This window comes from Vulpes lagopus, chromosome 18, assembly GCF_018345385.1.
Source record: "Vulpes lagopus strain Blue_001 chromosome 18, ASM1834538v1, whole genome shotgun sequence".
NCBI classification, from domain to species: domain Eukaryota; kingdom Metazoa; phylum Chordata; class Mammalia; order Carnivora; family Canidae; genus Vulpes; species Vulpes lagopus.
The window spans coordinates 17429444-17443503 of NC_054841.1; the positions used below are offsets into that span (position 1 = coordinate 17429444).

The following is a 14060-nucleotide window of genomic DNA, read 5'->3' on the forward strand; positions in this document are numbered from 1 at the left end:
TATGTCTCTGCCTCTTTCTCTCTCTCTCTCTCTGTGTGTATCTCATGAATAAATAAATAAAATCTTTAAAAAAACTGTTTGGAGAGTGAATGACTATCTGACATCAAAGTCCATTCCACAGGGCCCTATTTGTTTTTTTTTTTTTTAAGATTTTTATTTATTTATTCATGAGAGACACAGAGAGAGAGAGAGAGAGACAGAGACACAGGCAGAAGCAGGCTCCATGCAGGGAGCCTGACATGGGACTCAATCCCTGGTCTCCAGGATCACACCCCGGGCTGAAGGTGGCGCTAAACCACTGGGCCACCGGGGCTGCCCTACAGGGCCCTATTTGTATGCACCGTTTAAGAAGAGGAGGATATGGGTAACATATGCTAGCTGTATTCAGAACTAACTCATACTGGATTGGTAGAACTGATCATTAACCTCTCCTCTCACCTCTTAGTTGTGTGATACCATATTCATTGCTCAAAATTGTCACATTGGGGACTTTACACCATGAATATTGGCAAACATGTTGGTATTTTGTTTTTCTTGGGAAGTTGGTTGTGAATCATTTACTAATACAGCACTGCAAAATTCCATTAGAAACACATATTTGAAGGGCACCTGGGTGGCTCAGTTGGCTAAGCGCCTGACTCTTGATTTCAGCTCAGGTCATGATCTCAGGATTTTGAGATTGAGCCCCTGCTTAAGATTCTCTCTTCTCCTTGACCCCTGCACACCTTGCATACACTCTCTCTTAAAAAAAAAAATAGATGTGGGCAGCCTGGGTGATTCTGGGTGATGCAGCCCAGGGTATGATCCTAGTGACCAGGGACCCAGTCCCACGTCAGGCTCCCTTCATGGAGCCTGCTTCTTCCTCTGTCTGTGCCTCTCTCTCTGTGTGTCTCTCATGAATAAATAAATAAAGTCTTTAAAAAAATAGATATATTTGACATCTTAAAATGTAAAAATTTATCCAGAAAAAAAGAAAAGATTTCCTTTAACAGGACTGGGAAATCTATCTTGTTTCCATCAGATACGCTAGAGTCTGGTGACCTTCAACCATTTTCAAATTATTTTGATTTTTCTTAAGTTAGTTCTGAGTCAGTTTATAATGAACCAACTAGCCAACAAATATGGTCCCTGGAATAGGAAGGCAAAAAAAAAAAAAAAAAAAAGACCTAGACAAGAGAAACAGGATGGGAACTTTTGTTGACTCTGCAGGGCTCTGCACTTTCACTTGAGTGACTTCCCAGAACTGCCCGCAGAGTTCACCACTACCAGCCCCACTTTCCACATATGAAAATGGAAAGAAGAAAGGAAAACAGGAAAGGAGAAACCTTCCCTTGATTACACTCTGTCCTCCTTTATGTTGAAATGAAAATTTCCCTTAAATTACCACCTGACTTTTAGGCACAAGAAAACATCTGGTTTAATTACAGTGAATTTACATGAACCTACTGACAAGAAGCACAGTTAAAATTAGCAATTTTAGTGTGCTTTTTTTTTAAGGGAATGAAATTATAAAGTAATTAACCTTTGTTGTAGAACTCTGTCAGAAGGATGGAAAGTTCTTTGCTGTTAGATACAAGAAGAAATGAAATTGTGGGAAGGGAATATGTGGACTCATTAAAGAATTATAAAGAAAAAAAAAGAAGACTAAAGTAACACAGAATTAGAAGATAAGACAAAAATGGAATCTTTCTCCAAGGAGTCTTTTCACAATGAGGGGGAGGGGGGAAGAGACCCAGTTGAATCAAAAGAAAGTAAGACTGCTTCCTTGGAAGGACATCTTGACCTGTGGAGCACTAATGTAATGTGGCAAAAAAGAGCCTTGGTCTCAGGCTGAGATAACCTGGCTTTGGTGGTGACACTGCTTTTCAGCTGTTCTGAACCCACATCTACCAGAATATGGGAAAAAAAGGACCATTCAGAAAGTACTTTGGAGTCAGAAGGATGAGGACTTTACTCAGGCTCCATTCACTACTTTGTTATGCAGCCTTGTTACTCACATACTGTGCACTACAGTGTCCCTGTCTATGAAATGGGATGATAATATCACCAATCCCTTAAAGATGTTCTACATGAAAGTCTGTATGTAAAGCCTCAACTTACTGTCTGCCAAGAGTACAGGCTCAGCCAATATCAGACATGGCAGGCAGATTTTTAATCAAGGGAGTATAACTAGAAAGAAATCAAAGCAAGGATCTTTGCAAAATTTCTGTTAGTCAGGGGTAAGGGGCCATTTTAGAAATACCTATAATACCTCTGTAACCTCCATCTCCAATATCTCACTCCAACTGTAGAAATGAACGTGTGTGCCACGGTTCCAATAAGATTTTATTTATAAAACAAGCAGCTGGTTGCATTTGGCTGTAGCCATAGTTTGCTGCCCTTGATCCATGCTGATTCCCCCTAATTATTTCCTCTGATATCCTGGCTTTACAATCCAGTGATATACCAGTGGTTTCCCCAATTGGTATCTCCGGGCTAGACCTCCTGCCTGCCCTCCAGAGTCGTTTATCTAACTGCCTGTTCAGCCTGTCCAGCTGGATTGTTAATTAAACAGGTCCAGAGCTAACCTCCTGATCATCCCTCAACTGCCACCAAACTCATTCTTCCCACAGTCTTCTCCATCTCTGGTTAATGCCAGCTGCCTTTTATTAGTGGCTTGAGTCAGAAACCTTGATTGCTCACTTTTATCACACCCAAGGCCCTGAATACCTTTCAGCCTAGATTCTCTGTGGTTGGCACCCCTTTGCTTTGGGCGAAGCAGCAGCCCTGCCCACTTCCCACATCCTATCCATTGGCATGTTCTCTTGGCTTACCTTCAGTACATAGTATGACCTCAACCATTACTTACAGCCTCTACTCCTTGCTCTTTGGTCCAAGTCCCTGTGAGGCCCAGCCTGAATTACTGCAGTACTTTCTTAAAGGATCATTCAGCTTCAGCTCTGGTCCCTACATTCTTTTTCTCAGCACAGCAGCCAGAATGATCTTGTTAAGCCTTAAGGCAAATCATATCACCCTTCTGCTCAGGACCTTCCAATGGTTTCTTATGTCACTGAGTTGAAAAACCCTAGTCCTTACAGGAGCTCACTGGGCCCCAGGTGGCCACAACTACTTCTGACTCAGTCTCTCACCTCATCTGCTTCTGCGTCTGCCTTGCTCTACAAATCCAGTCACTGTTCTCCTCAGATACGCCAGCTATGTCCCTCCCTCAACACCTTTGTGGGTGCCATTTCTGCTGGCTAGAATGATCTTCCCTCCAAATAAACAGGGCTGATTCCTTCACCTGTTTCAAGCCAATGTCATTTCTCAGGAAATCTTCCTCAACCTTTCTCTAAACAACTGGAAGCCTCCGACACCACACTGTCCCTCTTCTCTGCTAAATGTCTCTCATTAGCATTTATCATTTGATGTACTGTGTGTTTCAACATACATTTTAGTATCTGTCTTCTCTCACTAGAATGCACACAGAGGAGGCCACTTTTTTCTCTTTTGTTTACTGCATATTTTTAAGCACCCAGGACAGTGCCAGGTAGAGAATAGGCTTGTAGTAAATAAGTTATTGAATGAATGAATCTTGAGTCCTCAAAGACAAAATAGATTTTAAAATTATTTGTTGTAGAAATCAGAAGGTGCTTGTAGAAAGCTATTTAATATACTCAGTAAGCTATGGGAAGATATGGCTTTTATGATGAGCACTATAACACCATTCACAAAGAATAGAGGCAAGAACACCAAGGAAAATAATAATAATCCTGATTCTGCAGAAAAGCAAATTGGTGATCTCCAGGCTACACTAGAGCAGTTCTCAGAGAATGTGATGGGACCAGGGGGAGGAGCAAACCCAGAATAACACTACCTGTGTGCCATACGCTTTGCTCAGCACTTCACATGGGCCGATATATTGAATCACACACCTATGAAGTAGGTACTGTTTTATCCCCACTTTAAAGGAAACTGAGCCACAAAGAGATTACACAACTCGCTCCAGGTTATACAGCAAGAAATGGCAAAAACAGGACACAAACCCAGGCGATCTGGCTCAGCCTATGATCTTGGTCATCATGCAGTGCTGCCTCTTCGATCTGCAGGACAAAAATGAGAGTTTCCATTTGAGGTGTTGATCTAATTCTTAAACTACCTCCCCAAAGAAATAAAAGAAGAACACCTGTAAACCTGCCCTGGGAACTACAAGATGATGCCATCCACAATCCAGAAGGAAGGAATACAATACAGTGTTGAGGAAGAGGAACGCACGTAGCAAAAAGATGACTGAGCCGTGACTTCATTGAAAGAAACCCCTTCCTCACCCTGGAGACCCAAGAGGAAAGACTTCCAAACCCAACTTCATTAATACCCTCAGACTCTGACTGGCCAGGGCTGAAGGCAGGGGTGAGCTTATAGAGTGGGCAGATGGAGTGAGGGATCGGAGAGCAGGAGATGGCATCTTTATATGCCATCCCACAGTGCAGAGAATGAGAGCTCCTGTAAGTATGCATAGGTAAACAAGGAAAAGAGGGATTTAATGAGAGGCTAGCTTTGGGTAGAGATGCTCCAGTTAAAAATAGGGGCAGTGTTCCAGGTGACTTACGGCTACCCTTAGAGATATCAAGCAGTTCTCTCCCTGACAAGAAGCTTCCTGCCCCCTGGTTATTTTCCTTCTCAAACCTTCTCCATCCCATCCTCAATCACATAGACCTCTTACCCAGCCAAGTAATAGTTGAGTGTATCTAAATTCTTCCCTTTCCTTCTCGGTTAGAAATATTTGAAACAGGGACTCCTATAATCACTCGCAGCACACATCTCGACCCACCAAACTAAACCGTCTTGTTCCACCTTTTGTAGGCTATATTGAGCAGATGAAAACATACTTTCATTCTTTTTAAAGGGGGCTAATCTGATAATGCAAAGCAGATGTCCCCTGAGAATTAGAGTAAGAAGCAAGATTTAAAAACATAATAAAATACTAATCCGCATTCTTACCAGAATATATAAATAAATGCTGGGGTGGAACATGTACATGGAATGAAAGTCAATAATGTAAAGAGGTTAGTTCTCCCCGGCTGAACTTTGTAAAAGAGGTTAGCACTGTTTACTGTATTATTATTTTTGTTTAATAATAAACCCAAATAGTGCTTAGGGATGGATGTATGTTTAGGAAATAAAAATTATAATGAAAAGCAAGATTCATTATTATTATGAAGCTAGGTTACCTTTTAAGGGCATAAATTGATTATTCATTAGTTAATGAGATGTATATTTGTTTTACACACTGGTGTAATGCTTACTTCACAAAAGGATAAAATGAGGATACTAAATATCCTTTTGTACTGATAAATTTTACCATTTATGGGATATGGAAAAATTATTGGCAAGATATAAACTTCAAAACTTGATTATACACACACACACACACACACACACACACACACAAAACTTATATGATTTCACAGAGAATGGAGAAATAGAATCAGTAGTTCAATAGACCTTTCCGGCAAAGAAAACAGCAGTTCTGAATAGCCTTACAGGTACAATCAGACACTCAAGGCAGTGGTATCTCCAATCTTACATATACACTTTCAAAGACCAAAAAGAAGTTTCATTTTCTGACACTGGTGTAACCTTGATATCAAAACCAGATGAGCTGATTATAAGAAAAAGAAAAATTAAGTGCATATACCCCAAACAAAATACTAGCAAACGATCCATTGCTGTATACAACTAGGAAAATATTAGTTTATTTTAGAAAATCAATACTGATTCAACATTAGTAGACCCATTAATATAATTCACTACATTAACTGAGAGAGGGACAAAAATGTATCGTTGCTATAATAGAGAAAAGCATCAGTTAAAGCTCAGCATGGTTTAAGAAGAAAATATCCTTATATACCAGGAATAAAAAGGACCTTTTTATCCTGATAAAGGGAAACTAAGAAAACACCATAGTAGAGGATTAAATAATATAATCATTTTCTTTAACATTGGAAGCAGACAGATACTTACCATTATCTCCACTAAATATCATATTGATGGCTCTGGTTGAAGACAGGAAGATTAAATAGAGTTAAAAGATTGGAAAAGAACAAAACAATTATCAACTGTGATGCTATGCCTATTTACATAGATAACCCAAAGAAATTTGAAGACAAATTATTAGAATTAAGAAGAGAATGTAACATGTTTGACAAAAGTTGACATTTAAAAGTCAATTGCATTTCTAATCACCCAATAAGTATGTGGTATGTTTTTAAAGATACTATTTACAGCAGCAATAAAAATATAGGGTAGTTAGGAATGAACATCACGTAAGATTTCAAGATGTAGAGTATATGTAAGAGTGTAAAGAATGGAAAGAGATTAAAACAGACCTAAATGAGAGATATGCCATGTTTATGGGTGAGAAAACCCAATATTATCAAGACATGATAGAGAAAGACATAAATTAATCCCATTTGATCTATAATTCATGCAAATCCAATACAGAAACAAGATATTTTTCAAAAATGTTCAAAGTCATCCTAAAATGTATATGCCAGAGAAAAGGCAAGAATAACTAAGACAGTCCTGAGCACGAAGTACAAAGTTGCAGGCCTTGTTCTACCAGATATCAAGAATCATGAATCTTTCTTAGGAAGGTGTGATATTGATAGAGGGATAGTCTAGTAGAGCAAGTGAACAAAACAGAACTTATAAATAGATCCATATATATGTGGAAATGTGATGGAAGGCAAAGGTAGCATGGCAGATGAGTTGAGTAAATAAATTTTTCTTTTTTGTTAAGTGGTGTTAGAATAAGGAGAAGAATTGAAATTGGATCCCTGCCTCACACTATACATGAAGACTCAATTACAAATGAGTTGAAGACATTTTACAGAAGTCAGAACTTTAAAATTATTTGAAGATAATTTAAGAAAATATTCCTATGATCTAAGAGAAAGTAGTTCTTTTCTTTCATTTTTTAAAACATTTTATTTTATTTTTATTTATTTGAGAGAGGGAGAGACAGAGATAGCAAGGAGAACACAAACAAGGGGAGCAGCAGAGGGAGAGGGAGAGGGGGAGGCAGCCTCCTCGCTGAGCAGGGAGCTTGATGTGGGGCTTGACCCCAGGACCCTAGGATCATGACCTGAGCTGAAGGCAGATGCTTAACCGACTGAACCACGCCAGTACCCCATCATCTTAACCATTTTCAAGGACACAGTCCAATAGTCTTAAGTATGTCCACATATTCTTGAACATATTTTTGTGCAGACCATCAGAAAGTAATTTTTTAAAGATTTTATTTATTTATTCATGAGAGACACAGAGAGAGAGAGAGAGAGAGAGAGAGAGAGGCAGAGACACAGGCAGAGGGAGAAGCAGGCTCCATGCCAGGAGCCTGACGCGGGACTCGATCCTGGGACTCCAGGATCGCGCCCTGGGCCAAAGGCAGGTGCCAAACCGCTGAGCCACCTAGGGATCCCCAGAAAGTAGTTCTTTATAAGATTCTATTGATAGAGTTTATTTTTGTTTGGGTTTATCTGACCTTGAGATAATGATTCAAGTGCACGTAGTTGATTTAGGAAGTGGTCCAGGACACTCTGGTAATAAAGAGTGGAAGAGAAGGGAAGGAAGCCAATATTGGTGTGTTACCAAGAAAATTACCTTGTGAGTAACGAGGTTTTGGAATCATGCCATCCCAAGTGTGATCCAGGGACCAGCAGTGACTTATAAGCTCCTCCAGATCCATGACAACATAATTATAGACATAGCGATTAACTATTTTAAAAGGAGGAGTTTGCATTTTTCTGTTTTTAAATTTTGCCTTTTAAATTTTACTTCCCTATTTTTTTGTTTTGTATTTTATTATGATAATTATCCACAATGGGTTGAAAATAACAACTACCACCACAACAATAACAGTCACTTTTATTGGAGGTGGTTTGAAAAGTATTAATAGAATACTTTAATAGAATGTTTCAGAGTTAACCCAGTCAAGTGGTGAGGAGATGAGGATACTTGTCCATTAACTTCCTGTCTTTCATTGCTTGAAGGATATTTTAAGGGCATTAAATCTCTGAAACATCTTGTTTTCCCTGGAAAACAAGTGGAGACTTAAGTTTGCATTCATAGCCTTCAGGTAGATTAATAGGTGTTTCGTAGTAAGCATTAGTGCATGGGTAGGGCACCAACATCATCTGCTACTAAGTCTGTCATTTTTTCCCCAGCTTTATTGAGGTACACTTGATAAATAAAATTGCATGTATTTAAGATGTACAACAGCATGATTTAACATACATATACATTATGAAATGATTACTACAATCCAGTTACTAGATCTTTCCTTCTCCAGAAAAGATCTGATAAATTTGACTACATTAAAATTAAGAACTAATCTTTATCCAAAGGTAGCATAAAGAGAAAGGGAAAACACATGAACTGAGATAAGATTTTTATAGTACCTGTAGCCAGTAAAAGGATCAGTTACATAAATATATAAAGAACCTCTACAAATCAATAAGAAAATGACACTAATGTTCAAGAAACATTAAAGATGCTCAACCTCTTTAGCAAATAGCTAAAAAGCAAGTAAAACCTCAGTGAAGTGTTAGTTCATGCTTACTAGATGGTCTAGAATTTTTAAATCTGACAATATGAAGTGTTGTAAGGATTTAGACAAGTAGAAGTATCAGAATATTGCTGGTGGAAGTAAAAATTGTTACCACCACTTTGGAAAACAATTTAACTTTACTCGATAAAGCTGAAGACATTAATACCCTTAGTCTATCTATCTTCTTCCTAGGTTAACCTGAGTGAAATCTTATAAATGTTCAAGAATGTCCAAAAATATAGGAGCTGTGTCCTAAGATAGCTCTTCTGAGACGTAGTCCTACCATCCATCTATATAGTACATCTCACCCTGTATAGAATGGCAAAATAGGTGTATATTCATAAAATGAGTGAAATAAAACTATATATATCAACATGGATGAATCTCAATGTTGAATGATAAATGCAAATCATATAATACAAATATTGAGTTGCCCGTATGTATAAAGAAAACTAGAAGAAATGAAATTATATATTGTCTTGAGATACATGTATATATTTACAACTCCAAATATAAGAGAATGACTAACAAAATTCGGGGTAGTACATGACTGGGTGTTTTCTATTCTTGAATGAGAGAGAGATAAGTCACCAGTATGGGACACATAGGGTGCTGTAGTGATACAATGATGTTTTATTTCTTAGACGGGATAGTGGGTACATGGGTGTTTACTTTATAATTACTTTATAAACTATACATTTATTACTGGTACTTTTGTCTTTTGATAGATTTCATAATAGTCAAAAGCAATATGCTTTTTAACAGAGCCAAAAATAATATGAACAAAAGCAGTGAAGTCTTAGGACTGCAATTTGTAAGAAATTTTTAAAATGTATTTTTAAGTAAGAGCCATAAAAAGGAGCATTAATAAGTGAGGATTTGTACAGCATTACTGGTGAGAGGACCCATTATAAAAAGGTGTCATTTGCCCCTCAGAGAAGTGAAGAATACAACTGGAATAAAAGTTCTGATGGAACATTTTTGAAGTTTTGTAAAATTCTTCCAAAGTTATTCTGGAAAAACAAATGGGTAGTGAGAGCCCAGAAGACTTTGCACAAGAAGAATAATAGAAGAAAAGGGCTTGTTCTGTCAACTATTCAAATGTGTTATATGAACACAGCAGAGAGATACTGTCAGAATAAGAGGCCGGGGCTCAGTGAAACAGAACAGGGAGCCACACAACACGTGCCAGCATATAAAATAATTGAACATGCTAGTAAAATGGTGTTTTAAATCACTGGGGAAACTTCTGGCCAGTCAATTAATTGTCTTAAGAAAACTGTAAAGAACTATAGTTAGATTTCTCCTTTGTGCAATGTATAAAATACATCCCAGATGGATTAATGAGTTAGGTTCAAAAAGAAGGTGAGGATAAATCAAGTAGAAGAAAATGCAGATGACTATTCTTCCGATCTGGGGTGAGAAAGAGAATTTGCTCCAAACTGGAATTGAAGGAAGAGAACAGGTGGCCTGAGTGCTGGCAGCTTGATATTCACACTCAACAGCCTCCACTGGATAGACCCTTGTTAAGACTGGCATCTGCGTTTCTCCGTTCAACTCGATTGCATCTCTTAAAGCTTCTCGAAATTCCTGCCTGGTGGTAGATGGTTTCACCCTCACTTGTCAAGAAGACGGAGCCACAAGGATACCCCAACTCTCCACTCCAGAGCAGCTGCACATTTTCTTGTCTTCTCTCACAAGAGGGAAGGTGCTTTCTCTCCATCCACAGCTGTTCCTGCCTTTTCAGGACAGGACCACCGCCAGTCACTTCCTGTCTCTTTTCTATTCTTCTGACTTTTCAGTTTAGAATTTTTCCTGGTTGCCTACAATCCTGCCGTAACTTCTCCTGCCTTTTGGAGGGGCCGCTCCTGGGGTCCACAGCACCCCTGCTCTTCCTGCATCCCTGTCCAGATTACTGACTTGTTTGGGCATAGTCCCTCACCTTCCACTTTCTCCTCTGTCCACAAGAGGGCCGTGAGGCCAGCTTTCCCCCTAAATTACTCTTGCATAGGTCACAGGTTACCTTGAAGACAATACATTCAGTTGGAAAATTTAAGTTCACAATTCACATGACTACCCAGTCACGTCCATTGCTGTGAACCAGGCCCTTCTAGATCCACCTTCGATTGCTCCCATGACAGCCCACATTCCTGGTTTTCTTATTGCCTCTCTGAACATGGCTTCTCAGTTTCTGTTTCCTTGTTTCCGCCTAACTGTTAACATTGTAGTTCCCTTTGGCTTAATCCTGGACCTGCTTCTTTGGTTCCCCCCTACACAGTCACCCAATCTCGTATCTCTAACTGCTACTCAGTGTTGCCATTTGGGTGTCCTATGCACGCCTCAAATGAAGCATCACAAAACTCACCAGCTTCCTTTCCAAAACTAGCCCTCCAATAAGGCTTCCTTTCAAGGAACAGCACTCTGACCCACTCCAGGTATCTAAAACAGATGAGCTGGGGTCTTCCTTGAATCTTTTTTCTGTTGCACTCTTATCCATCACCACCAAATCACATTTGCTCAGCTGCGGCAAGTCTCATGCACCGTCTGCCTCTCTTCTATACCCTGGTCACTCCGTCAATGAGTTAACCATCGTTTCTCTCTAGGATGGCCCTACTGCTTCCACTTTTGCACTCACAAAGCAATCCACCACATTCCAACACCTATCCTCTGTACTTTTGGCCTAGGAACTTTTGCCAATCTGTCGACTTTTATCTTCCATTTAGTATCCTAACTTGCTGGACAAGATTCTTTCTGCTTGTTATAATCCTCTCAAAACTTTGTGCTCCTACCTCAAAGTCCTGATATTTGTGGCAAGGATGAACAGATAAGGGAAAGAAATTAGAGGTCTGATGACTTAGAAGCTTCTACATACCTAAAAGATTCAAGAAGCAGATGAAAAACTGACAAAAATATTTGCAACCCATGCAAAAAAAAAAAAAGGAAAAAACAGCTTATGTCTTTTAAAAACAGATTATAATTACAAACCCATAAGACAAGATGGACAAAAATGAAGAGCCATAGAGGAAAATGAGAACAGGGTATAAAGAGCATATTCATAAAAGAATCAATGCAAATGTCCAATTAAACTGAAAAAAACATTCACTCTCCAGTTTTCTAAAAAGGATACACACACATACACTTAATTTTTTAAATAGTCACTGTTGGCAAGGATTGGGAATAGTCATGTTCTTCTGTTGGGGAACTGAGAATGGTATAAACTCTGTGGAAGGCAATCTGACAATATGTGTCAAAGCCTTAAAAATAATATAGTTCGTGTACTTTGGCCCAATAAATTAATTTCTAAGAATTTACCTTAGGGAGACCAGCAGAGTTTCATGAAAATACTTATTTATAAGAATTCTCATGGCCATGTTACTTATCATCATAAAAAATTCAAACCAATTTTAACGTCCAGTAATAATGGTAACTATAATGGGGCATTAAAATGCGTGGCTCCAAAGAACATTTAAGGATTTTTTAAAAATCCATGTCTCATTTAGTGATAAAAGAAGGTCACAACACTCTATGCACAGTAGGAATTCAGTTTTTAAAAATAAAGTATGTATATGCATAGGCATAAAAATACTGGAAAAAATATCTCCAGTTATGAGGATTATGAGTGATTTTGTTCTTTTCCTTTTTTTACCCTTTTTGTATATTCTTAATATTCAAAAAATTCTGTGTATCATGTCCATAATGGGAAAAACTAAATATATTTTAATTTAACAATAGGGAACTGATTGCAACATATGGCCAAGGCTATATCGAGAGAGGCATAGCGTGATGATTAAGAGTATATGCTTTGAAGCTCACAGACAGGTGTTCAGTTCCCTCTTTACAACTTAAGAGCTGGATGACCTTGAGCAAGTTATTTAATTCTCTTAGCCTCAGTTCCCTTATCAGCACAAAGGAGATAATACATACTGGGCAGAGCTGTTTTGTGGCTTAAACGAAATAATGTATGTAAAATTCTGATCAAAGAGTAAGTGCTTAGTAAAAGTACCTGCTTTTATAATGCCAAAATATAAATAGATCCAGTAATGATTTACATGAATTCATGATTCCCTAGGAGGTTATAACTGAAAGTTTGGAGAATCATTTATTTTATGGTTCAGCATCTTCCAGACTGTCATAATGATGCTGGGATCCAGCAGGAGGACGCTGACAGGAAAACTGACCTGGGTACAGAAGCAGCCTAGGAAAGGTTTTGCTCATTAGGACACATGCTGGCATGGGTCATTTATTCATCTACTCCACCAACCAGCAAATGGTTATTAAGCATCTACCCTGTGCCAGGCATCGGAGACTCAGCAATGAGACAAACTAGCTGCCTTCTTGCAATGAGACAGACTTCACGTAATTGGTTTGAGATTTCAAGACACATGGATCCTGTTGGATTCAGGAATTAGGAAACTGAGGAATAGTTGGAGACTCCTTTATAGTTGGAGACAACTTGGCAGGGTCAGGGGAATGGTAGTGAAGCTCACTTTACATTCTTCAGTTACCAATCCTAAGGCAAGAGTGTAATTCTAGACCCCCACCTGCTCGGAATGCTGAGGCTTACTGGTGTCCTCCCTACATTGATCAGCTTAATTCAAGAACAGACTTGCTCAGTCTACAGAGAAGAAGCCATTGGCTATCCAGGAGAGCAAGGTTAGGGGTTAGCAAGCTATGGCCCATAGGTCAACACCAGCCTACTGCCTTTTTTTATAAATAAAGTTTTTTTGGAAAGCAGCCATGCCCATTTGTTTATGGATTGTCTGCGGCTGTTTTTGTGCTACAAGCACAAAGCTGAGCAGTTGCAGTAGGTACTGCATGGCCCACAAAGCCTAAAGTATTCACCGTCTGAGCCTTTATAGGAGAGCTTGGTCAACTGCTGTTCTAGGGCAGTGGGGCTGGGGGAATGGGATGGAAGGTGACATCAGCTTCTTAACTTTTTCCCTTCTGTAGTTCCAGGAGCTGTGCCCCTAGAATCCATCCAAGGAGGGCCCTTTGAGGAGAAGATCTACATCCAGTGGAAACCTCCCAATGAGACTAATGGGGTCATCACACTCTATGAGGTAAGAGGACCCTTTCACTGTTATCACTTGGCTTGGCTTTATTCAGTTTACTTTAGCCTGAAGTTGGTGAATTCCTGCTGTGGTCAGAGCTCCATTGAGGGCATGAAGGTGAGTGAGAGACACAACTTACCCAGAGTTTCCAACAGTGCGGCTGTGAAGAAAACACGAGGGCGTATAGCTAAGCTGCTTGACAAGCCCCAGTGATGAAGAAAACTGGACAATCCCACACATTGAAGTGATTAGCAATCTCTTGAGAAAGGAATTGGCACACAGGGAGGCAGACTGTCCCAGCACAGCCAAGAAGATCCTCACCTGGCAAACAGTTGTGATAGTTCAGTTTATCTGAAAAACCATAATACTCACTTGATGCCTTTCCTACACCTGTCAGTTTCAGGGCTTCCAAGTGAATCCCA

The 14060-nt window shown here is 39.2% G+C and overlaps 1 protein-coding gene across 9 annotated transcripts in view; it reads left to right on the forward strand.

The window, feature by feature from the left end:
* Positions 1 to 14060, forward strand: part of PTPRT (protein tyrosine phosphatase receptor type T) — a 1030023-nt gene that overhangs the window by 644553 nt on the left and 371410 nt on the right. For all 9 annotated transcript variants that reach the window (XM_041733397.1, XM_041733399.1, XM_041733398.1 and 6 more), the window contains one exon: positions 13538 to 13647. In XM_041733397.1, the coding sequence (XP_041589331.1) occupies positions 13538 to 13647 (110 nt within the window). The remainder of the gene's footprint in view (positions 1 to 13537; positions 13648 to 14060) is intronic.